The sequence below is a fragment of the Mizuhopecten yessoensis genome, unplaced genomic scaffold (assembly GCF_002113885.1).
Source record: "Mizuhopecten yessoensis strain PY_sf001 unplaced genomic scaffold, ASM211388v2 scaffold716325, whole genome shotgun sequence".
Taxonomy (NCBI): Eukaryota; Metazoa; Mollusca; class Bivalvia; order Pectinida; family Pectinidae; genus Mizuhopecten; species Mizuhopecten yessoensis.
Window position 1 is genome coordinate 527,763 of NW_018480060.1, and position 24,861 is coordinate 552,623.

Here is a 24,861-nt window from a genome sequence, read left to right on the forward strand (position 1 = left end):
TAAGGAATGATATTTATTTTTTCAACATTTATGAGGTCATAACAACAATGGGTTTTTGGACATATTTTACATGAATCGCTAACGCGATTCATTCAATATGTCCATAAACCCATTGTTGTTATGACCTCATAAATGTTGAAAAAATAAAAATCATTCCTTAAATAACAACAAGGGGAATATACTCTGTCATCTGTTTATAACAACAAGGGGAATAAACTCCGTTTATCAGCCGCTCCTGGCCCAGTTTTATCTTTATGACTATAGGTAGCAATGGCTGAGGTTTATGTTTGTAAAGGCCTGACTATGATCAGTAGGATCGGTCTTTGATGTGAAGTGTTTGATGAGTAACATCTGTAGGTAGACGGCACACACAACTGGTCTATCAACCTTGCCGTATTATTCTAGATGTTCTCCAAAAATATTTTTCAATGCATTAAAATTAAAAAATTCCTGAGCATATTGAAATGCTCCAGAGTCGGATGTTAGATAGACTTACTAGTGGTGTACCAACAGTGATACAAAACCTTATCAGGGGAGATAACTGTCCAGGTCAGCATATGTAGGCTATGTCTAGTTCGACAGGGCCATATGCACATCCAACTTTTTATGATATATTTCGAGTTGTTACATAGACTCTGTTATTTGATACTGTCGAATTATTTGGTTGAATATACTTCTTCAGATGTGTCACATCTGGTTTAACTCACAAGTTTAGAGATTTCACATATGCTGTCTATTTTTTTTTAAAGTGGTATTAATATCTCTGAATTAGATAAACAGCATTTTGATATTTTTTTTTCATATCAACATCAGTGGAAATAACTTTGTATACAAAACAGGTTTCTCATTTCTTTTGAATTTGGAAAAAAAAATCAAATGTTTATGAAAAAAATCTTTATGTATTGTTTATAGCAGCGGCTAATATATATATGTAAAAGAGACTTGTTTTTAAAAAATGACTTTTGGAAAAAACAATATTGGTTCTGATTGACTTGGAGCTTCAAGTGAACAGCGATAAAAGTCCGTGTGATCTTGGTTTGAGATTTAATTGTACAAGCAGTACATCAAGCAGTGCTGTGTTGTTTGGAGATTAATTGGCGCAGTATTACATAAACTTGTACTCTCTATTCAAACCATTGATTTTCTAGTTGGCATTGAAGAAAGCTTGTAAGCCATAAACCTCCTCGGTATCACCCTCTCCAGCAGACGGGTGCTGTGATCATTTGGAGATGAGTTGCGTCTTCAGACCATTAAAACAATAAAACCCAACTCCAATGTCATCAACAATACCTCGTACGTGTACAAGTTATTTCACTGATAGTCTAGAAGTGGAGGTTTAATGAATCAGTTGGAAACTAAAACACACATTATCAGGAAAAACTTCACAAATTTGAAGCGGTTTTCTCTCCACGGGAACTTTGTGGTGCATAACTCTAGCCATAAAAAGGGCATCAAATAAAGTCCAGGAGGAGGAGACCTAGTTATAGGTGATAATTTGGATGGGATGTCCAGGTATGGTGTGTGGATTATAGTAGGTGATGCTCGCTGGGAGCTTCTTTGGTGAAACATCTGTACTAAAATAAATACTCTAGGTGACACCTAATTCTTAAGTGTACTTTTGAGTGTTTTATGGCTAACTGATCCAAAAATGAATTCCTTTCTGAAAAATCTCTGGACTTTTGTTTCTAATTTTCTGGAATTTCAAGAATGTTGAAATTAGAACGCAGTGACCTCTGGTACAGCAGTGAATTAGACCCCCAAGTGACCTCTGGTACAGCAGTGAATTAGATCCCCAAGTGACCTCTGGTAACGCAGTGAATTAAACCCCAAAGTCACCTCTGGTACAGCAGTGAATAAGACCCCCAAGTGACTTCTGGTACAGCAGTGAATTAGACCCCCAAGTGACCTCTGGTACAGCAGTGAATTAGACCCCAAAGTGATCTCTGGTACAGCAGTAAGTTAGACCCCCCAGTGATCTCTGGTACAGCAGTGAATAAGACCCCCCAGTGACCTCTGGTACAACAGTGAATTAGACCCCCACGTGACCTCTGGTACAGCAGTGAATAAGACCCCCTAGTGATCTCTGGTACAGCAGTGAGTTAAACCCCCAAGTGACCTCTGGTACGGCAGTGAATTAAACCCCCAAATGATCTCTGGTACAGCAGTGAATAAGACCCCCAAGTGACCTCTGGTACAGCAGTGAATTAGACCCCCAAGTGCCCTCTGGTACAGCAGTGAATTAAACCTCTGGACCACTGTAAATAAATCTTAACCCCCAGTACTGGTGTAAATAGACCCGGGGACTGGTGTGAATGGACCCGGGGACTGGTGTAAATAGAACCGGCGACTGGTGTGAATGGACCCCAAGGATTGGCATAAATGGACCCACAGGACTGCTGTGGTTAGAACCCCGTGATTGCTGTGGTTAGACCCCCAGGACTGCTGTGGTTAGACCCCCTGGCTGGCAAGAATGAACCCCAAGGACTGGTGTGATTAGACTCCAGGGACTGGTGTGAATGGACCCTCAGGACTGCTATGATTAGACTCCTGGGGATTGCTGTGGTTAGACCCCCGGGACTGGTGTGGATGGACCCCCAGGACTGCTGTGGTTAGACCCCCCGGGAATGCTGTTATTAGACCCCAGGGACTGGTGTGAATGGACCCCCAGGACTGCTGTGGTTAGACCCCCCGGGAATGCTGTGATTAGACCCCAGGGACTGCTGTGGTTAGACCCCCCGGGACTGCTGTGGTTAGACCCCCGGGACTGGTGTGGATGGACCCCAAGGACTGCTGTGGTTAGACCCCTTGGGACTGCTGTGATTAGACCCCAGGGACTGGTGTGAACGGACCCCCAAGACTGCTGTGGTTAGACCCCCCGGGACAACTTTGATCATGTACACCTAGTTTTGTCTACCTGTAGTGTTACCTAATGACTGTAATCCATCACTATAAGTGTTCTGTAATTGGCTACATATTTGATGACCATTCTCCTGACAGCCTTATATATATATACTCACAGTAAAATTCAAGATTCTCATCAATTTTGCATTGTGAATGTTTGGTGTGTTTCCTGCAGGTTGTGATGCCAGTGATAGCTTGGCCCCCTTGTTAGTGTTCAACCAGTGTGGAGTTCGGAAATGATTTTTTTATGCAATAGATTTTGATTAGTAACGTTTCGGGTTGTATTTGTCCGAGTCTGACAGAGCTGATTCCTGTGACAGAGTTAGGTGTAGTAAGGAGCTGCTCCACAATTACCTCACACAAACTGGGTTGGAATATATCCACTTGGTTTCCATTAGTCCTAACATCATTTGCCTCAACAGTTCCCGAGAGGCAAGCTATACAGCCTATTGTAGAAAGCATATTGTGGTCCCATCGGCATATTGAAGTTTAAACAACTCTTAGGATCGGTATGATTGGTCATAAGTCTCTACATAGTGGGGAAGTGACATTTGGTGTTCCTATAGATTTCCGATTTACAATCCGGAGGTTTTCACTAGGGTATATCCATTAATTTGGTTCATTTTGTGGAAGTTAAGAAGTCCAATTAGGCAGGAAAATAAGGTGTTAAGCCTGCTCCGAAGTTCTGATAACATACTCGGTCCCACACTGACTGACAACTGATGCAGGGGTTGTAGGAATTGTGAAACAGAGGTCGGAGAATTACTGTCATTACAGGATGAAAATTGCACCAGAAACTATCGGTATTCCTCTCCCTACCCCAATTATTGCATCTTCGGTTAGGAAATGGAGACATCACATTTTTTCTTGATTTACTAAATCCTGTCCTATAATGCTACAAATGAATTGAATTAGCCGTAATTGTAAAGCTTCATTTCTTGGGATATTGGCAAACAAATGTCACAGTTGAATTTTCCTGTAATTTTAATGCTTCGTCTATTTGGATATTGGCAAACAGTGATATAGTGTTCAATTAGTTTTTGCAATTTTTGTTTTCTGCATTCCTTGTAATACTAGGAGAACAAAAATCTTTTTATTTTATTTCCTTGATTGACAAAGAAAGTCACAGTAAGTTGAATCTTGTGAATTTAGTTTGTCTGGATATCTGTAAATATGTCACTGTTTTCTTTCCCGGTTTATACAGCCTTAATCGGTAACTTGATTACCTGTCTATCAACCACTGGAGATTTCCACTGGATGTCACTACCGCTGATCGCAATCTTTTCAGTAGTGCTCGCTAAATAGGTATAGAAGTCAATTTTTCTGGACTGTATCTCGTCAGTGATAAGGTTAAATTGCATGAGAACATGCGATACTCGATACTCGAGGCTGTAAGGTATGTTGTAGGGGAATGAATCACTCACAGACTTCCATCTCTCATTGATCCCTGATCACCAGGCACCATGGCAACTGGCATACCTGTGCAGGTGTTTCCATATATTCATTTCTATTTCATTTGCTATGAATATGAGATATTTTTTTAATTAGTGCCTTAAGATAAGGATGCGATATTTGTTTGTTTGTGTCTGGGGAAACAGTAGGGATGCGTTCTGACTGCCTTAAACCTGGCAGCCACCTGCAGGAATTCATTACTGATATATGTTCAGTTTCTTCTGTTTAGAACTCTTCATATTCAAAGCAATACCGACATACTGAAGTCCACTATTTCAATTCAATGATATTTAATAAAGAACAGAGTTCTCTTTCTCAAGGCAATATTCTCTATCTGAAAAAAACTAAGCCTGTGTTTCAAAGTTTCATCTTCAACCTCAAATTAATGTCCTCCTCTCAACCTCAAAGTAATATACTCAATTTCAAGGTGAAGTACTTTACCTCAGGGTAATTATCTTAATCTTTAAGCAACATCCTTAATCTCTAAGCATTATCTTAATCTTTAAGTGATGTCCTTACTCTCTAAGCATTGTTTTAATCTTTAAGTGATATCCTTACTCTCTAAGCATTATCTTAATCTTTAAGCAACATCCTTACTCTCTAAGCATTGTTTTAATCTTTAAGTGATGTCCTTACTCTCTAAGCATTGTTTTAATCTTTAAGCAACATCCTTACTCTCTAAGCATTGTTTTAATCTTTAAGCAACATCCTTAGTCTCTAAGCATTATCTTAATCTTTATGTGATGTCCTTACTCTCTAAGCTTTGTTTTAATCTTTAAGCAACGTCATTAATCTCTAAGCATTGTTTTAATCTTTAAGTGATGTCCTTACTCTCTAAGCATTGTTTTAATCTTTAAGCAACATCCTTATACTCTAAGCATTGTCTTAATCTTTAAGAGATGGCCTTATGCTCTTTTAGCATTGTCTTAATCTTTAAGCAACATCCTTACTCTCTAAGCATTATTTGAATCTTGAAGAAATGGCCTTATACTCTCTAAGCATCGTCCTAAATCTCTAAGCAGTTTCCTTAATCTTTAAACACTATAGCAGTGTCTGCAATCTCTACTCTTGTGACCTTAGTCTCCTTGCAGTGTCTTTAATCTATAAACACCAGCAGTATCTGTTATCTCTAAGTGATGTCTGTAATATCTAAGCAGTGTTCTTTACGTTTCCTTGCATGTAGTGTCTTTAATCTCAAAGTAATGTCCTTCATTTCAACTCAGCTTTCCATTTTAAAGCAATGCCCTTAATCCTAAAGCCATGCTCTGGTTGCCATCTGTCCATGTTGGGCCGGAGACCTTGTCTTGACATCAGTGAAGAGTTCAGGAGGCCCGAGCTTGAGCCGTTGTCTGGCCGATTCTTCCTGATACTCTACATTATGAGCTGGCAAAGTTGAGCTCCAAAGTCAAGAGAAGTAATCAGTGTATTTGTGTACTTTCGGGTGCCTAGCCTGACACCATCAAGTGGGCTTCCGTCTCTCTTACCACTGTTCTGTAATCAATCAACCAGTTTGGGGCGGAGGAGGGAATCTCCGACCCGATTGCTAATCGCCAATATTGTAAAAACTTGCCTGACAAATCAATTGATTCAAAGGAACTGCAGCATTTGGTCAGAATAATGACTGAATGTGCCTATGTTTACATCTCCAAGGTTGTGTGGCTTAGTCTGGACACTTCCATATATTGACTTCATATACACAACTGGCAGAAAATCTGCAGTTGTGAAGATTGCCTATGAACACTACGGTTGAACATTTCGGCACCACCTTACTCATGGCTAGTAAAGCAACTCATCAATCCAGTACCAAACATTTGTTGCACAATAGAATTACCAAACCTTTTTTTATCCACTCTATGATCCATCACTTTGACAAGAAATGTAACAACTGGTAATTTCTTTGACAAAAAATAGCAATATTTTGGGTATTGTTCACTTGCTCATTTCATTGGCCCAGTACGGGGTAGTGGAAAGAGTCAGGTCAGTGTCAAACTTTATAGATAGATTTTTTATATTTTTTGTAATTTGTGGGAAAACTAAGAATCTAATGACAGTTCACACCTTGAGTTTTGACTAATTATTTATTGACAGGTAAAAGAAAACATGTACCAGGAGATTCTGGTATTGTAACTGGGTATTAATCACCAGATACTACCTACCATCAATCTTATAACTACCATAGAAATCAGAAGGAGATCAGTATCGCCTTCATTTCTTACTGCCAATTAAATCCCAGAGAAATATTTTTCATTTTGATAGGGTGTGCAAATGTGACTTGGTGTTTATGGTAAATACATCTATCACCTGTAAACAGATGGTGGGGGATGAGGTTTTAATGAGGGGTTATAGGCCTACACTGGGGGGTTACTCTGACATGGTTAGTGGGGCCAAATCTGGTGTGAAACCTCGGGTAAACATTGACCTGAAGAGGAGGCGAAACACACTTCCCAAACATTAACACCCTTCACTGTGATAAATTGATACAAAAGATGGATTCTCTATCCAAATGGTTTTCAATTGATAAATAGCCTCCTTAGAAACTACTTGACTTTTCATCAGAAAAATGGGTCTGGAAGGTTTCTGGCTGCTCTTCTCAAAAATAAAAATGAGTGATATTTACAAAACAGCAAAAACTGTGCCTTTCCATTAAACTTTAAACAAAGTTCTAAACAAATCTAAGGGATGTATGCCCATCGCTTCAATATCTTACCTTCTGGAAAAAAACAATAGATTGCAATAATTCATTTTCTTAGTTATAAAGCATCAGTTCTTGTGTAATGAATATATTTTTCTGGATTGATATTCATACAAATCATGTACAGGAATGTCAGGAATATCTGGCAGTGAGCCAGGACTCTCATAAGCGGAGGAGATGTATCGTCACATAAGGTCAGAATGGAGTGACAGAGCGTCATTTTTTCCCAAGCTTTTGGCTCCGGCCAGACACTCTCCCTCTCGACTACAAAAAAAGCATCAGAATTGGTCTGATTTTTCCAGACTGTTTTTCAAAATTTTAAAGATCATTCATGATGATGAATAAGAAAATAGCAGGGAGGATCTCTCTGTCTGATATGGATAGGTTGGTATGATGTAAACTGTTACAAACACATCTGTTTCGCTGGAATCTTTGGAAGAAGAAAAGCAATAAGTTCTTACGCAAAACGAATGACGTTGTACTTTACTGTGTAAAACAGGGCTGTATTACATATGAAATAAATGTAAGACTGCTCTTTTATCTCCATATTTCATGGGAATTGGATGGTTTTTATTTGCCTAGGGCCATTGTTTGTCTCTGATACCAGACTCCTTGCTACCATCACAATTTCAGTATTGATTCCTTACAAATACATATAACAAAACGATCTTGATGGTCCCTGATTTTGGATAACATGTATCCCTGAGCGACGCTTCGGTGGCCTTTCTGCCAACCCTACATCAGTCCTCTGAGACGTTGTTCCAGGGGAATCAGTGCCACAGGTTGGCCCCATGGTATTCCATGTTTACGCTAATGGTATTGGTTTCTACAAGGTTTAACAGCAGATGTCTGTTAGAGAATGTTGATGTCATCGGCAATGTATTGCCGTAATCTCAAAAGCAACAACTCAACAAAATGAAATTTACTGAAGCTTTATTGCAATGGAGTGTAACTTGTGTAAAATGTTGACTTTATCTGTGTTTATTTCATAACCTCCAAAGAACATTCTAGTTTGTTCCGTTAGATGACACATGAGATTGTGCGTTGCTCCTCGTAACCACGGTAATTGCGGACCACAGCAATAGAGGATAATCAGTACTGTTAGTGTAGTTGATATCTACTTGTATTCGTAACGACAGTTATTGAATATTGCTAATATAATAAAGCTGTACCATATAAAAAATAAAGTATATACAGTAAGGAAATCTGATCGAAGAGCCATTAGCCAGGAGTATATTGTCGGTGTGGCCAGGAGTATTGTGGGTATAGCCAGGAATATTGTTTTTATCTGTGTTTCATGTTGATGTATTTGACGTGAATCTTGTGTCACATAAAAGATATCATTATTAGAGCTATATTTTGTGTATATTGCCGACCAATGATACTGGAGGGCAGACTTAAGGTTACAACACTAGTTGTTAGGTTAGACTATACAAGTCTGTTAATAGGAAGTCAATGCTAAAGTCCTTGTCTTGACAATGGTATTTTTATGACTTTCAGATCAATATGTAGCTGTTGCTTCTAGACAGAAATTGTTTGTATATTCATCCAGCTGATCTAAAGGTTAAAGGGTATCAATTATAAAGAGGTTACTTCTATTTTTTTAACAGAAGTTTGAATAAAATTATTTCAATTCGAACAGAATGTGTTACCATATGAACCTTGATCTTTGCCCCGGTATTTTAACCAAAGTTGCCCTAACACTTGAACCTGAAACTTAATTTTTACCAAGTTGACCCTGGCACCTTGACCCTTCATTTTGGGTCACCATAACAGTCCTGTTGTTGGAGATTGGGATAATGATTGAAAAGCAAATAGATGACTTGAGATGAAAAAAACCTTGCAGGAGATGCCGTTTAAGATTGGAGAGAAAGCTGTTGATATATCCTCCATCCCTCTACCAATTATCTCCTTGATGTCGTTGTTGATGAATTCATTGGGGTATGAACCTGTTGACTACGTTTTGTCTTTGCCAGATTTGGTCCGTGTACATAGCAGGACCTGTGAAATCATCAAAGTGTCGGAGGTCTGTCTGGGTCGTGTCAGGTTTCACTGTGTTGACAGAGTTGCCGTAGTTCTGTATGTCTTTCCCATGGTTTCCACACACAAAACTCTGTATATTCAACAAAAACTCCTATCCAGGACATTAATTTATGTGTGGTTGACCACAACATTTAGGCCGTTAAAGGGTCAATTTAGTGGTTAAGCAATGATTTACTGTGGTCAGTTGCTGGACCACACACACCACAGGACACTGTGGTCAGTCGTTGTACTAGTCTGCCCAGTCTAATGTCAGCGGTATAAGTCTGATGCAGGGTCGATACATAAGTAGGCTTTATCAGTTTCAGAAGAATTGTACATTGTTCAAAATAGGGTTGCTTTTACCTGGCCCTATTGTTGGTGGTAGTGCTGCGTCTACCTTGGGTCAGAGTTTTATAGATCTACATTGGTTTTGTTAGATGAGAAGGATAAGAATCACATTAGCCAAAGAGGCAAAACAGCTCAAACTTAAACTGGGGATTTAATTGGAAAAAGAAAGCAGATTTATGACCTTAATGTCCTAGAATCAATTTTAAAATGTTCTATTAAGCTTAAGAAACGGTTGCTAATTTGAAAAAAAGATGGATTTATGAGTACGGCAGGGTCTTTTATCTGGATTTCCCAGTAGATTGTTGGATACCACAAACCATGAATTGAGAATCGTCAATGGCGGTCTTGTGGCTGAGGAGGAGTAGATGTTTTAATTTATTGAAAACAAAATTAGCATCATTCTAAAGAAGAAAAAACCTGATTTTATTGTTACAGATTAGATCAAAGGCTTTGTTGCTATTCATAGCATTTTACTTAAAATCAGACACGATTAACATAACAACATAGCAGATCAACTGAAATCCCAAATAGATTGAAATTACCAAAACAGTTAAAAGAAGTTTCCCCCCATCCTTCTGTTTGATTTAACCCTCAGTATGTGTAAAAGTGGGGTGTAAATAGACAAAACTGTGTCACACTTTGCTTTTTTAATAAAACTCTGTTTACATAGTACTAGAGATGTTTTTTTCACAAGAAGAACCATGTGGGTATGTTTTCTGTCGGCTGTCCAGGGTAGATCTGAACATTCTGCTGTGACAATGGTACCCGATGACAATGTTCCCACGTAGACCGTCTGTACAATGGTTGTCCAGCTGAGCAGACACTTGAGCTGGGAGTCCCTGCCGAGGTACACAACCAGGAGTACACCCATTCTCCATACGTTACCCGCTCTTTATTTGCACTGTCATGCAGATGTAGAAATTAAATGAAATACGATTTATGTTTAGGTATGACTTAAAACATTTGTAAGATGTTCCGTTTAGGTGTAATTTGAACCATTCATAAAATCGCTTCAGATTCCATTCTTTATCATCCTGGATTAAACTGTTTAGTTCATTCCTACATTTTTAATTCAGCTTTTTATCAATAGAAATATTTGAGTTTTAATTTTATTTTCCCCATTAGGGCCATGTACAGGTCTGATTAGACAGTCCAGGTAAAAAGTAAGTGTGTACTTTGTTCTTCCAGCTAACAGATGATTTAGTCAACAGTCATCCACCGATGATTGTCAGTCTCTGTTACATAAATGTTTGACATTTTTAATCTCCTCTGTCACAGATCTAGGCTTTTTAATGATAGTCTAGTTTTGTTTAACGTAATGCGTTACAACTCTCGTAACGTGTTACGGCTCCGGTGGGAAAGTCACACACCTTTATTCCCAAGCCACTTTCCATTCTTCAGAGGCAGAAATTACTCACCTATTACGAGGTGCCTGCTCGGGCTGTGCTGTGTATTGGTGAGATTGATATCTGGAGGTAGATTTTCCCACCATATAGACTACAGTCAAACTGCACATCTAAACTCGATCAATCTGGAATTTAAAAAATAGCAGTGCAGGAGTAACGACTGTCATATTTTGATTGTTAATCTTATCCTATTTTAATTTTTGTATTAAAAGTCTATTAGTGTATGTGTTCATGTAAGAAAAAGTTCTCACGGCAGTTGTCTGCACTAATAGCCGTTTAAAGTGTTCTGTGATATATGATGCATATTGTAATGAAATTGTACTCAGTAATAAGTTAATAAATGTTCCATGGAATTTTAATGGAGATTTGATTGTTTAATAGAACAATTACACACGACACTGCCAAACTTACTGGTTTACAAAGAATTGTGTTTCTCTACCGCAAGGGCAGTAAATATATTATTATGCCAAAAATAAACAATAATCCAATTTAAAAGATGATTAGGTTGGCGCGGCATTTTTGTCATCTGCTTCAGTCACTCATAACCTTGTTATGGTGGCTTTTCATATTTTATTAGAGACGCTCCTTATTAGGGAAATATGATCACGAAATCTCGAGCCTGTCGGGGCGACATGACGTTTTATTGTCCCGTCATGTGATCAATATCAGCCAATCAGACATGCTTTTACACAGGTGAAGTATAATTGTATAAGTACACAATCCACTGCTAAAATAGCTGGTTTACAGTGGATTATAAATGAAACATATCAACACGTCACTGCTAATATAATTATCTTACTTCGTAAATTTTAATGTATTAAGTCTGTATTTGCATTTTTATCTCTCTTTCAAGTGTTTGACATATCTTATGTATATTTCATAGAGTAAAAATTTCAACAAATGAATAATAATTTTCACTTTACAATACCAAAGTCTTTTTATGCGAAACAACAATTCCAAGGACTTTCAACAGTTCAGTGAGACAGGATAAAAAAGAATTAAGTTTACAGGCAAAACATACTCAGCCTAAAGAGTGATATTATAAAAAATGGACTCTTGGTAGTTCTGAAAACAGCAATTCTTGTATAATGTGTGGCATTTTATTGCCACCTTCATCTGTTGTTGTCAGTATTGTCGCCGTGGTGATGGTCTTACATGAAATGTCAGTGGGGGTGGACGTGTGCTAGAAATAGCAACATCACCACTTTACTGTTTCCTTCATTAGGCGTCAATATAAGACAGGAAGTCTTGCTGCGCCATCCGGATCCGCATCCTTTGTATCTTTGTGTTATATATATTGTTCTGAAGCTGTAATATGTTCAACGCAATGGTACGACAGATTCAATAAATTAACCACTTCCATCTCGCCTACCCCACAATCATAATCTTCTACAAGTTCTAGATTTGAAAAAGAATCAATTTTCTGTGTGTTTTTCTCCTTCATGTATGACTCCCTGTGCCCTCCCCTTCCCCCACCTCCTCCTCATTGATGCTGGCAGTACTAAACTAGGGATTAACAGCAATTTATTCCCTGTCTTATTATCTATTATAAATGCTCAATAAATCTCGTATACAGAAGATCAATGGTGTACTGTCCAGTTTTGCAGTGTGGCTGCCACTGCCTTGTGTTTTTTCTCAGGAACAATTGTTGTGGAAGTCTTCCTTATCAACGGCACATCCGTCCCAAGCAAGTTGAGTAATTGTTGATAAGGAGTGGGCTGCCTCACAACATAGAGGTGACTTTATCAACTCATTTTAATATACATGCATTTATCTTTGTGATATTTCCACAATTCATTTTTTGTGTGTCCAGATAGCTGAACTAACGTCTGGTCCTGTTTGACATTAACACTGAGTTAATCAGACAATACAGCTAGCCTGCATGGTACGTTTTTAAATTGGTCTGCAAATATGACGAAATAGTGCTATTGTTAGCTATTTCAGCACTTATCAGTACTCTATCTTAATTTATAAACATCTGTTGTCGGAGAAAGCTTTTCGTCTCTTAACATGGGTGTCTTGAAAATCTCTTGATCAATTGGAAAAGGATATAAACAGAAAGCTGCATACATTTTGAAACCTATTAGAAAAGAGACAGAAGTACAAATGTTTTGACGGTTACTTAACGCCACGTGTATGATAACACCTCTGCATTAGTAATGTTTTAGAAGTTTCACTGGATCCTCTTGATTTCATGTATTGTCCCCAGTGAAGGTTGAAATTAAAATCCAAATAGTCTAAGCTTGTTCCTGGACAGCCCCTAAAATCAGACATAGACTGGCCTGTCCAATGATCATGGCTAGTCCACTAATGAATCAAGGGGAGGAGGGTGTGTAATTGTTAAATATGAAATGGTGTATGCTGCGTAACTCTTTACAATGTAATTGTTTTTGTAGCCAACGGGAGTGATTTTTAATGCAAGAACCAGAATGCCATTTGTGTGGTTATGAATGAGTGAATTCGTCCTTCTGTTATGGTAATTCGTCCTTCTGTTATGGTAATTCTACCACTTCCATGGCGTGTGAAACATTTTCATGCTTGAGCGAATTCACACCAGACTAAATTCTATGGTTCATCTGGACCCATTGAAACTCTCTACCTCGGCCATAGATAATTACCGATTGGCAATACATAATAATTGATCTGTTTTACCCAGGGGATGGGTATTGGATGTTTTTTGTTGGTGATCAAACAAACAAGGCCTGGTTTACGGTGAGGAGGAGATGGCTGACCAGAGCCTTACAATAACACCAGTTATTGAGATAGATAGATTAGGAACCGTGAACATACTGCTGCTATCCATCATAAACCATCATGTAACCGTAGCAAAATGATTTCTTTGTGAATGGACTGTTGTCCTGGCTTTGATCTGCTGATGAGATCCAATCAGAGCCATTGGCTTCTATCCATAGCCGTTCTATAGAGATGAAGTGCCACAATGAGGAATGTGTGGATTTAGGGAGGAAATGTTGTCTATTGGGTTGTAAGCCTTGACCTGTGAGTGGGTTATCGATATTGGGCGCTATTGTACCCCCAATTGTACGTACAGTGACGAGGAACACCACAGCACTGTTTATTTTGATCTGGTCCATGCGCCCATCCATCATGGTCAGGAAAATAGAATTACAGTCTCCCCTCTCGTGTAAATATGATTTGGGGATTGAAAAAGGACAAAGGATCTAGGTATTAGGAATGATTGTGTACAAGACCAATCATTTAAAATAGAGACATTATTGACTAGTTGCCCCATTTCTCATCCGTCCTCATTTCCCTACTTTCCATTTGTCCTTCTTTATCCCTGGTTCCATTTCCTCCAGATAGTCTGAAGTTCTCCCTGGAAACATCACTGATTTTAAATCAGTTTTACCTAAAACTCTGAAAAAAATCATTTGGTAAGATTTAAATAATTTTGCTGAATGTGAAATGCCACGTCATGTAGATACTACTTACCTGTGTTACTTACCTGATGACAAATGTACCTGGTGAATTTATTGTGTTTATCAAAGTCAGATCAACATAAGACCTACATTAGATGTAACATCCTGACACACTATTAGACCTATGTATATATTAGCAATCGGGTCGGGACCGGCTAAACTAAACCATCAACTTATGGGGGATCTTTCAAGGTCATTTCATGTGACCTTTGGACATGTTAAAATTCAATAAAATGATTTCTGATATGAACAATATTGGCAATAATTAATGGATGGATAAGTACAAAAATGCATTAGTGTTAATGTTCTATCACCCTGCAGTCAGAGGCTAGCCATCCATGCTCAGTGTAGCTCCCAGTCATATGTAAGGTCGTAAATCTTCTACGACCTGTGAGTCGGAGACTTAATATCCTTACTCAATATCGCTCAACCTTTGAGTCCTAGGTTTAAATGTTATTTTATGACTCTCCATGTCATAGACTTATATAGCATCCTTACTCATTGAAACTCAATTGTGTGTGATGGTGTACTAAACAAAAAAACGTTTAAAGTTTAAAGTTTTGATTAGTAATAAAGAATTGATGATAGATTCAGATTTTATCTGAAATGTTAAGTGCATTTCTGTAAATGAAATTTATAAAATTTATAAAACCAGATCACATTGGGAATCAAAAAGCTGTAGGTTCAGTCACAAAGTAACAAAGATTGTTTTTCTATTGTGACAAGCGGTACCTGTAGCTGTACAGATATTAACAAATAAAGACTTGTAGCTGTTTAGTGTGTACAGAGTTGTACTATGGAGCTTAAAATCAGGTGTGTGTCATTGTGTAGATTATTTTCATGAAACTTTGCGGAAGTGTCATAATATGGCTTTAGAAGTTATTTCTGAATTTAACAGACTTTCTGGTATAATTGCAATGTTCGTTTGTTTCAAAATTGTTGTGCGTCATTTCGGTCGATGCGATGAGTTGTTACCTGTGTCGACCGATCAGCAGTATCATTGTAGTAGGACATAAATAACAGTACATTAGTCACTGAGACTACAGTAGTACAAATGTCGTAGGGCCACTAATTGATGATACTAAATTGGTACGAGGGCATTGATTGAATCTTGAGTCACCTGTGGTAACATATTTGAACTTACCATTAACAGTCATAATGCTATATGTGTACATTGTTCTCGGGACATCGGACACCGATGGTTAGGTCCGCACACTCACGGTTCGGCCCAGTTAATTATGGCTGTACAACAATCATGAATGTGACTTGATACAACTCCAGAACGACAGTCTGACCTTCTGTTTGTTAATGTCTGGCCTCTACTTAATGGAAAACTGATTATTAAACAGAGCAAGTTGTCAATGATGTTTCGGTTTGTGTGTATTGTTGGGATTTAATAGTCATCCATTTCCTGGGTCACTATTACAACTGTCAAACAGTTTCTCAATATTTGCTCGCCAGAGACCGTCCTTTCCGTACATATTGACTCGGCCAATATAGTTCTGCCCTCAAACAATCACACCTTAATGATGCCTTTCATTTTCTTTGATTCCAATTTCCAATTATTCACCTGTAGGGCTCGCAAATGCATTCTGCCTCAGGTGAGAAACAGCGAGGCTGTCACGGTCCGGCGATCATTGATAACGGAGAATTGACTCTGTACAACACACATGGCTCAGAAAACTAAGTATTGATTGTATTAGGATCAATTCTAGATGAATGATTTATATCATTTAATGGGAAAAAAAGAAACAAAATCACAGTAGTCTTGCTTTATTTACCTTGTTTCAACAACACAAACTGCCGAATGCCGATCGTGTAAGGTCGTCTCTGTGGTGATCTTGACATCTTATGGTGCTGCGATCTATAGCTATACTGTGGGCATAAAAAACAATGTAGCAAAGAGCGATTGGTTATCGAGGACAGAGAAAACCCTTACAAGTGATATTAAATGTAATAATATATTCTGTAAGCTGTGGCCTGTAGTAGCCTTGTTGTGACGAGGGGCAGCGGGGCTCCTACGCCAGTCCAGTGTCGCTACAGACTTATAGGTGGTAGTTACCATGTGGTCTAGCACTAGCGACAGTGTGGCAGCCATGTACATGTGACAGGTCGCACATTGGAACTAGGTAAACACATGTCATTGGTCAGTTGGCTATTTTGGACTCAATGTGCAGCATGCCTGAGGCGTAACCAGCAGTGTGCCACCTGGGGCTTGACCAATTGATGGCTTCTAAGGTAAGGGATGGAATCTTTATTCAATAATTAGATAAAAAGTCATTTGTTGTTTTCATTTTAATTACAATTCTTTTGGGTTTCAAAGATTTTTTTTGTACCAATAGCTTATAGCTAAATAAGGTAGAAGTTCTAGCTTGTTTACTGAAAGAGTTCGGACCATCCTTACACTTTACTTGTTTTCATCCATTTGGTTGGTCATATTTTGAAATTAAAGTTTTTGATTTTTCGTTTTAAGTTATGATATAATTAGAGGCAAATTGGTGGTTAGTAGACTATTTAGAGAAGTTTCAGATTATGTAAAATCTGTGTATTCATTCAATATCCTTTTCTACATGGAAAAACAGAACTTGGCTGTTACAGAATTTTTTTTCTTTTTTTTCTGCAAATATGTTTATGTACGTTTCCTTATAAGATAGCATTACCATGCTCATTGCCGTATTCATTCCTAAGTAATACCATGGCACTGCTCATATTGGTTATATCCTAGTGGTGTTACGTAGATATCCGGGCGGCGTTAGGGACCACATATTGGATACGTCTCCTCGGGATAGATAGACCAGACTTCATCCTCTATTTGAAATGGAGATTCCCCGTTCTGTTGTGTAATCTATTTCAGACACCACGGAGAATGTGTTTCTTCGTACTTGCGTATATGTTTTTTGCATGGAGGTGGATTAGATGCCTGATACTTTCTGATATAACAGGGTCTTTCGGGAAGTAATTGGAAAAAGTAATGGAAAGGAGATATAGTGATGTACATTATATCTGATGTCATGACAACGCATGCTGTTGTCCCCCACCATTTTGTGCTTTATGACATCACATCGCCTCCGTAAGGAAGCTTGTTGCTCTTGGAATTCACAATAAAATTAGATCATCATCTGAAGTCGTTGTTGATGTTATAAAAACCTCAATGACTCTCATACACCCAGTTCCATTAACGAAGGACACCACAACATATAACTGTCAAGCCTGGATTAACCATGACAATCAAACACACACATGACTCAGATTTTTTCAGAAGGGTTTCACATGTTGTAAGGTTTGTTCGCTCTACCATGTATTTGTAAGGCGTTGGTTTATTTCTAGGGTAAAACGGCCGTTTCATTAATAAACGAATACAAAAACTCGCATAGAAGTTAGCAGTCCTCCATGAAACGCTGGAAGTCCAAAAATTAATTATTATTGTAAATCAGTTGCCACACAATTAATATTAACATAAGGTTTTCCAAAATATATATGAAGAAAGTTGTTAGAGAAAAATTACATGAAAAATCCAAAATTTCTAAAATGGTGGCATGAACACTTTTACGTAAACTTTCAGTATATTTGACGTAATTGTCTTGAACCTTTTTGAATGTATGATGATTTCTGGGTTAACACTTGAGAAGGGATTATGGCTATGTGATATATCTTTGTTAGATTACTGCTGTAACTAGTATGATGATTTCTGGGTTAACACTTGAGAAGGGATTCTGGCTATGTGATATATCTTTGTTAGATTACTGCTGTAACTAGTATGATGTAATGGTAACCAAGCCTAAAGCCATAGCTGTCGTCTAAATTTGTCATCAGCAGTTAATTCTTACACTAAAACTGTACAAAAGACATTTGTTATTAGTTTTAGAAACAAAGTTGTGACAGGAGAGAGACTTGGGGCCATGTGAGGTGGAGATTAGGGGTAGAGGTGGAGCAGGTGATTAGAATTACAACAAGATATTGACAAAGTTCAAAGGAGCAATGATTCAGATGCAGGTTTTGATTGTTGATGCAAAATAGAAAATGCCAGAGAGTAAGGGTCACTGCTGAACATGTGGCCTAGATATTCTCTGGTGACCTTGACCTGGGATAGAAATTCATAATATCTATCATATAAGTTACATTGCTGGAGATTTCTGATGAGGAACTTTGTCACTAAAATCAGTGATTTTGCTTGCAACCTTTAACATAAGAACATTATTTCCTTATCAGGGGTTCCTCTTGTCAAGCCTTAGGAGTAAACTGGCTTCTATATATTTTATTTTGGGACAGAGCTATATGTATAGTAACCTTGTGATAAAGTGCTCTCAAAAATTTGGAAAATTTATTGCTTTAATCTTTGGTTTTGTTTTATTTGGAAACCAATGAAGTGTCACTATCTGTACTGTAAAATGTCTTTGTGTCTAGAAAAGATGTTTGGGCTTTCTGGGTTTTAAAACACTAAAGGTTCTAAAGACTGTTCTGGGCATCAAAATATATAAGGATTATGTAATTGGTTCAGAATTAATTACCAGTACGATGCTGCTTTACAGTGGCTCATACAAGACAAGGTTCAGTTTAGATCTAATATTGACCAAGGTCATAGTTTCCCAGTCAAGGTCAAAGATCATTTTCCCATATTAGATACCTCTCTTTTACAGTTTGACATTGAAATGTAAGATAATTATAGAGAAAGGTTCACTCAGAAATTGTGATGTCAGCACATCATACCATCAAATTCCTGTCATTGGATTCCATTGCTCCTATTACATGAGGCACAGGGTTGAACAATGTAGATGGATTTTTTGTAAGGTTCGGATGAGGACTAGATTTCAGAGAGCGACATTAATACCAGGACCACACACATTTCAAATAAAATGAGCTCAAGGATTGAACATTTAACAAACGTGACATTTCATTTCTGTAGAAAGTGTGACATTTTTGTTGTACAATAATTCTGCCAAACCTTACATAGCCTGGACTCTATATGTGAAACTTTAGTTTTTCTGTTACTATACCAGAACATATTGTACTGGAACTTTTATTTAAAAAAACCCACTCTAAAGCAAAATACCAATTTCGGTTTTGACCAAAATATCTATAAAACTAAATTATTTTGAATGACCTTAATTGTTCTGGGAGTGATGTTCTCGTGGACTCATTCCTCACATAGTATCAACACAGGAGGAATCTAATGGTAAAGCAACAGATTGGTTTTTGATGACAGAAGATGGTCCGAATGTTGTGTCCATGGTGATAGTGGTGAGGTTTATGAACACACAGGTTGTCATTGGGGCTGAGGTTTGGTATCAATATCTATTAAAGCCAGGTCTGTAATGAGGATGAGTGATGTGTACACGAGATCCGTTAATAAAGATTGATCTCTGCGAGGAATCAAGACTGCGACTCCCATCGCCTCTGTAATGGATCAAGCCTGATGCAAACGCTTGCACAACTATGAATGAGACAGATACAAAGTTAAGGTTTAAACCTTGCGGAATGGCGGGCATTAATCAGTGCGAATGTTCTTTTCTGGCAGAGTGTTAATTTGCTGGGGGTATCTCTTAACCAATGGCACCGATGAGGTATCAAAAGGTATAGGGCAGAGATATTGTTGTACTGGGGACAAGTCTATGTATACATCACATGTTGATCGGGCTGTGAAAACGAGGACTCGGGGAGCAATTTTGTACAACGTCCTGCTGAAATAAACACTCTCCAGGCAGTATTCAGAGCATTTTATTGTTTTTAAGTCTATTTATTGAGATAAATGCTACTTCTTTTTTGTCGATTAGCAGAGAAAAGTCTACACCTTGAGTCACTGGAGACCCATTGAACAGCCTCTGTGTTTGTACATTCTCTTTGATTGCCATACAGGTATAATAAATTTAATGTGTTTTATTTGCTATTATAACCTAGATGCACTGCTATTTTCACCTGCTGTCTTTGGTCCAGACTTTCTCTAGAAAATCCTTATGTTTTGATACCAGATTTATTTGGAAATAAATTTCTTGAAATGCTATACTTTTTGAGAGAATGGACCTGTAATAATACAGGTAGTAATTTATAGTAACTCTGTCAGGAAACTTCGGCAGGTAAAAAACCAGGTTTGTAGGAACTAAAGCCCGACACTCTATACATTCTTCAATTTGATTGGTTGAAGTCCCCATGTTTTTGCAGTAGTTTCAGGAATTTGCTAGACTCAATTTACAGGGTATACAATAAATCATATGGTAAATGTGAAAAAAATGAAAATATCAATTCTATTTGTAAAATATTGTCAATGTTTGAGTTTGAACGTTTATGAGTACTTGGGTGTGAAGATTGATGCTGTTAACTTGTGCTGTGGGAATATTAACTGGATACAGTTATAATGGAGTATTGTCATTCTGTTCTACTGCCATCATTTTAGGTATAGTTGATTGTGTGTCTCGCTGTCATGTATAGAAATCATATTTACCCTTGGTCCTAAGTGAGCCTACAGCCTTGAGAATGTCAGTATTCCTAATACATAGTGTCTGCCTGGCATGAATTTCTATTGAAATACAGTATTTTATAGCTGTTCATTCCAAGTTGTAATTCTGATAAAGCGTGCGTGTTCGACTACTACAAAGTAAAAATCAGTTGTTAACTACACAAGAGAATGGTTTCCGAGTGCCATTGAACCCATGTCCATCCCTCCTGGTATTTCAGATGTGGCTTGATACAGGAATTTGTAAAGTCGTGTGAACGACACTTGTTACTGGTGATCGGTGCTAGGTGATAATCATATCCCTTTAGGGCATTGCACATCAGACTCCGTTACAGCATGCTTTTACCCAAGCCCTGCGTCAGAATACCGTCAGCTATGATCGTACTGATCGCAGTACACTGCTCTCCTGTGTCATACTTAACCTGGCCCTATTTTTTAACGAAAGTTTAGTAACACTATACAGGATTTATCCACTTTCTATCCATTAACTAATGCCCGTTGGACCAGCAGTTTGCTGAAGGGATACAGCTTGTTTTTGATGGAGGAAAAATGTGAAAGTTTTGGATCAAAGGACCCAATCAGTGAAATCGTCGGTTATGACTCACGTACCAACACGCTTTTATTGATTATTGTAATATTGTGTATTTTTTAATGCATGCTATAGTCATTTAGCTGTTGCCTACATTGAGGTTACTTTAAAATGTCACTTGATTACGGTGTTTTGTCAGCACAGATCACCATTTCTCTGTTCTACTGATGACAACGGGTCGTAAAGTTGAACCAGACATGGATACATCGTGTCAGAGGTGTATGTTTGATTTCATCAACATTCATAGATCAAAAGCCAGGCCCCATTGTAATTACTCACATTCGTCATACACAAGCATTGGTTTGTCTCCTGATTGTGGAAACATATTTCATACTTCACTTTCGACCTATATCAGTCTTGGTATAATTATCTAGGACACATCTTGGAAAGTGTTCAAAGAGCTGCTGATATCACACTTAACAGTCTGGCTCTGAAACAATTACAATCTACTCCGCTGTAATTATTGGGAGATTTTAACACTGTTTGATCTTTGTGTCCGCAAATGCTTATGACAAAATCAAAAGGCAGGCAATAGAATCTTTTGAACATTGGATTTTGTTCCTCTCATTGTTGTTGTCAAGGTATTACTATGGAAACATGATTTCCATCAAATCTTCATCGCTTAGATGTTTGTTTGAGTTGCAGGAAGTGTCAAATAACCAACCTAGATTGAGTGAAGTTCTGTGCATAAAAAAATGCAGGCTTTATCACATATAAACAGTTCTGTGGCGCCACATGTTGCATTAAAAGATATTTGAATCTGATAGATACATTTCAGCAAAGTTTATATTACTTGTGGAACTTTTGAAAACTATACAAAGGCATTGGGACATAGGAGTAATATATATAATGGAAAATTAGTAGGAAAATTCTCTGTTGCTTCATCTTTTCATTGCCTGTGTTCTAATGATTAATATTCCTGAAATATAGATAATGACATTATTTTTCCTCTTCTCCTACAATGAGGATCAGTCAATCATCACCAGAACTTTTTTTCTGTCTTTAAATGAAATGAAAGTTTCCAGGTAGTGAAGCCAATAACATCTACATCACCTCGACACCTGGCCATAGTACTCCCTTCTCCTATCCTTTAACCTACATCTAAACAGCTAGTAGGGCAAATTAAAAAACGCATACCGTAGCTCTTTATTTTGAGCCAGTAAGGTGTATGATGCACGTGTGTTTCCTGAGAGAACCCTCAATGCAGACAAACAATGAGACCAGAACTCTTACTTGCCTAATTACAGTGAACAGTGTCGTAGAGGCCGCTAGCAAACCTAAAGAGGATGCAACAAAAGATAATTACCTAGTTTACATTACAGATGTGCACATGTTACCCAGCGTTTTTGAACTCCAGATGTATACTGTGACTGTGAACGATCATTATCATTTTGTCCAGATTGTGACCACATGCTTTTACCGAGCAATTCTCTTGTGTTGTCCCCGAAAATAATGACAACAATAGTAGAGGCTTATCATGTGACCATCTATCTCGGAGACATGTATTTTTACATCCGGCGGTGTTAAAACTCATCCAATATTTATTCAAACATCTGTTTGTGAATTTTGCATGCTTAGTTTGGGATCTGAGGCACATGACATGATCGTAAATGTTACCTCGGGCACGTGAAGCGTGTGTAGAGGCAAAATGGCCATGCGGCACATCTATTGTGTAATTAGGTAGGCCTTCCTCCATGATTGCATCACATTCAAATGGCGGTGCGCTGTCTCGGCGGTTGTCATGGCAAAGGTCTGTAAGTAAAATGTCTGCTCTGTTACAATTTGTGTGATTAATAATGATTATGCATATCAATATAATCTCTTGAATTTTAATAATATCATTTGCTTCAATAACAGCATCACAAATGATATAAATGATTCTTAATTTGAATTAATTAAATTATAATTAAGAGATTGGTTTCTGTGTGGTTTCATTAAGCATTTAGTGCTCATCTTTGTAAATAATTATTCTTTAAGATAATCTTTTGGAGGTAACTAGTAACACTGGTGTAACATTAAGGTAGCATGTAGCCTTAAATGTCCCAGCAAAATGTCTTAAGGGAACCATCATCGTCTCCATAGGCCCTACCGATACAATGCCATTCCATCGCCTCCAATAGACCCTACTGGTACAATGCCATCCCATCGCCTCCATAGACCTTCTGCTACAATGCCATCTCATCGCCTCCAATAGACCCTACTGCTACAATGCCATCCCATCGCCCCCAATAGACCCTACTGCTACAATGCCATTCCATCGCCTCCAATAGTCCCTACTGGTACAATGCCATCCCATCGCCTCCATAGCCCTTCTGCTACAATGCCATCTCATCGACTCCAATAGACCCTACTGCTACAATACCATCCAATCGCCTCCAATAGACCCTACCGCTACAATGCCATCCCAGCGCCTTCAATAGCCCCTACTGCTACAATGCCATCCCATCGCCTCCAATAGACCCTTCTGCTACAATGCCATCCCATTGCCTTTAATAGACCCTACTGCTACAATAACATCCAATCGCCTCCAATAGACCCTACTGCTACAATGCCATCCCAGCGCCTTCAATAGACCCTACTGCTACAATGCCATCCCATCTCCTCCAATAGACCCTACTGCTAAAATGCCATCCCAGCGCCTTCAATAGACCCTCCTGCTACAATGCCATCCCATTGCCTCCATAGCCCTACTGCTACAATGCCATCCCATCTCCTCCAATAGGCCCTACTGCTACAATGCCATCCCATCGCTTCCATAGACCCTACTGCTACAATGCCATCCCATAGCCTCCATAGACCCTATCGCTACAATGCCATCCCATCGCCTCCAAAAGACCCTACTGCTACAATGCCATCCCATCGCCCCCAATAGACCCTACTGCTACAATGCCATCCCATCGCCCCCAATAGACCCTACTGCTACAATGCCATCCCTTCTCCTCCAATAGACCCTACTGCTACAATGCCCTCCCATCGCCTCCAATAGACCTACTGCTACAATGCCATCCCATTGCCTTCAATAGACCCTACTGCTACAATGCCATCCCTTCTCCTCCAATAGACCCTACTGCTACAATGACATCCCATCGCCTCCAATAGACCCTAGTGCTACAATGCCATCCGATCGCCTCCAATAGACCCTACTGCTAAAATGCCATCCCAGCGCCTTCAATAGACCCTACTGCTACAATGCCCTCCCATCGCCTCCAATAGACCTACTGCTACAATGCCATCCCATTGCCTTCAATAGACCCTACTGCTACAATGCCATCCCTTCTCCTCCAATAGACCCTACTGCTACAATGGCATCCCATCGCCTCCAATAGACCCGACTGCTACAATGCCATCCCATCGCCTCCATAGACCCTACTGCTACAATGCCATCCCTTCTCCTCCAATAGACCCTACTGCTACAATGCCCTCCCATCGCCTCCAATAGACCTACTGCTACAATCTACAATAACATCCAATCGCCTCCAATAGACCCTCCTGCTACAATGCCATCCCAGCGCCTTCAATAGACCCTCCTGCTACAATGCCATCCCAGCGCCTTCAATAGACCCTAC

At 38.7% G+C, this 24,861-nt stretch overlaps 1 protein-coding gene across 4 annotated transcripts in view; it reads left to right on the forward strand.

Annotated features, from left to right (window-relative positions):
- The window catches only part of LOC110443089 (E3 ubiquitin-protein ligase PDZRN3-like), a 192,046-nt gene that overhangs the window by 55,850 nt on the left and 111,335 nt on the right, over window positions 1-24,861 (forward strand). The window contains exon 1 of one of the 4 annotated variants that reach the window (XM_021487081.1): window positions 16,312-16,496. The exons of the other annotated variants lie outside the window; for them this stretch is intronic. Within the exon in view, the coding sequence (XP_021342756.1) occupies window positions 16,485-16,496 (12 nt within the window). The 5' untranslated portion in view covers window positions 16,312-16,484. Of the gene's footprint in view, window positions 1-16,311; window positions 16,497-24,861 lie in introns of those variants that run through there. 4 annotated transcript variants of the gene reach the window in all.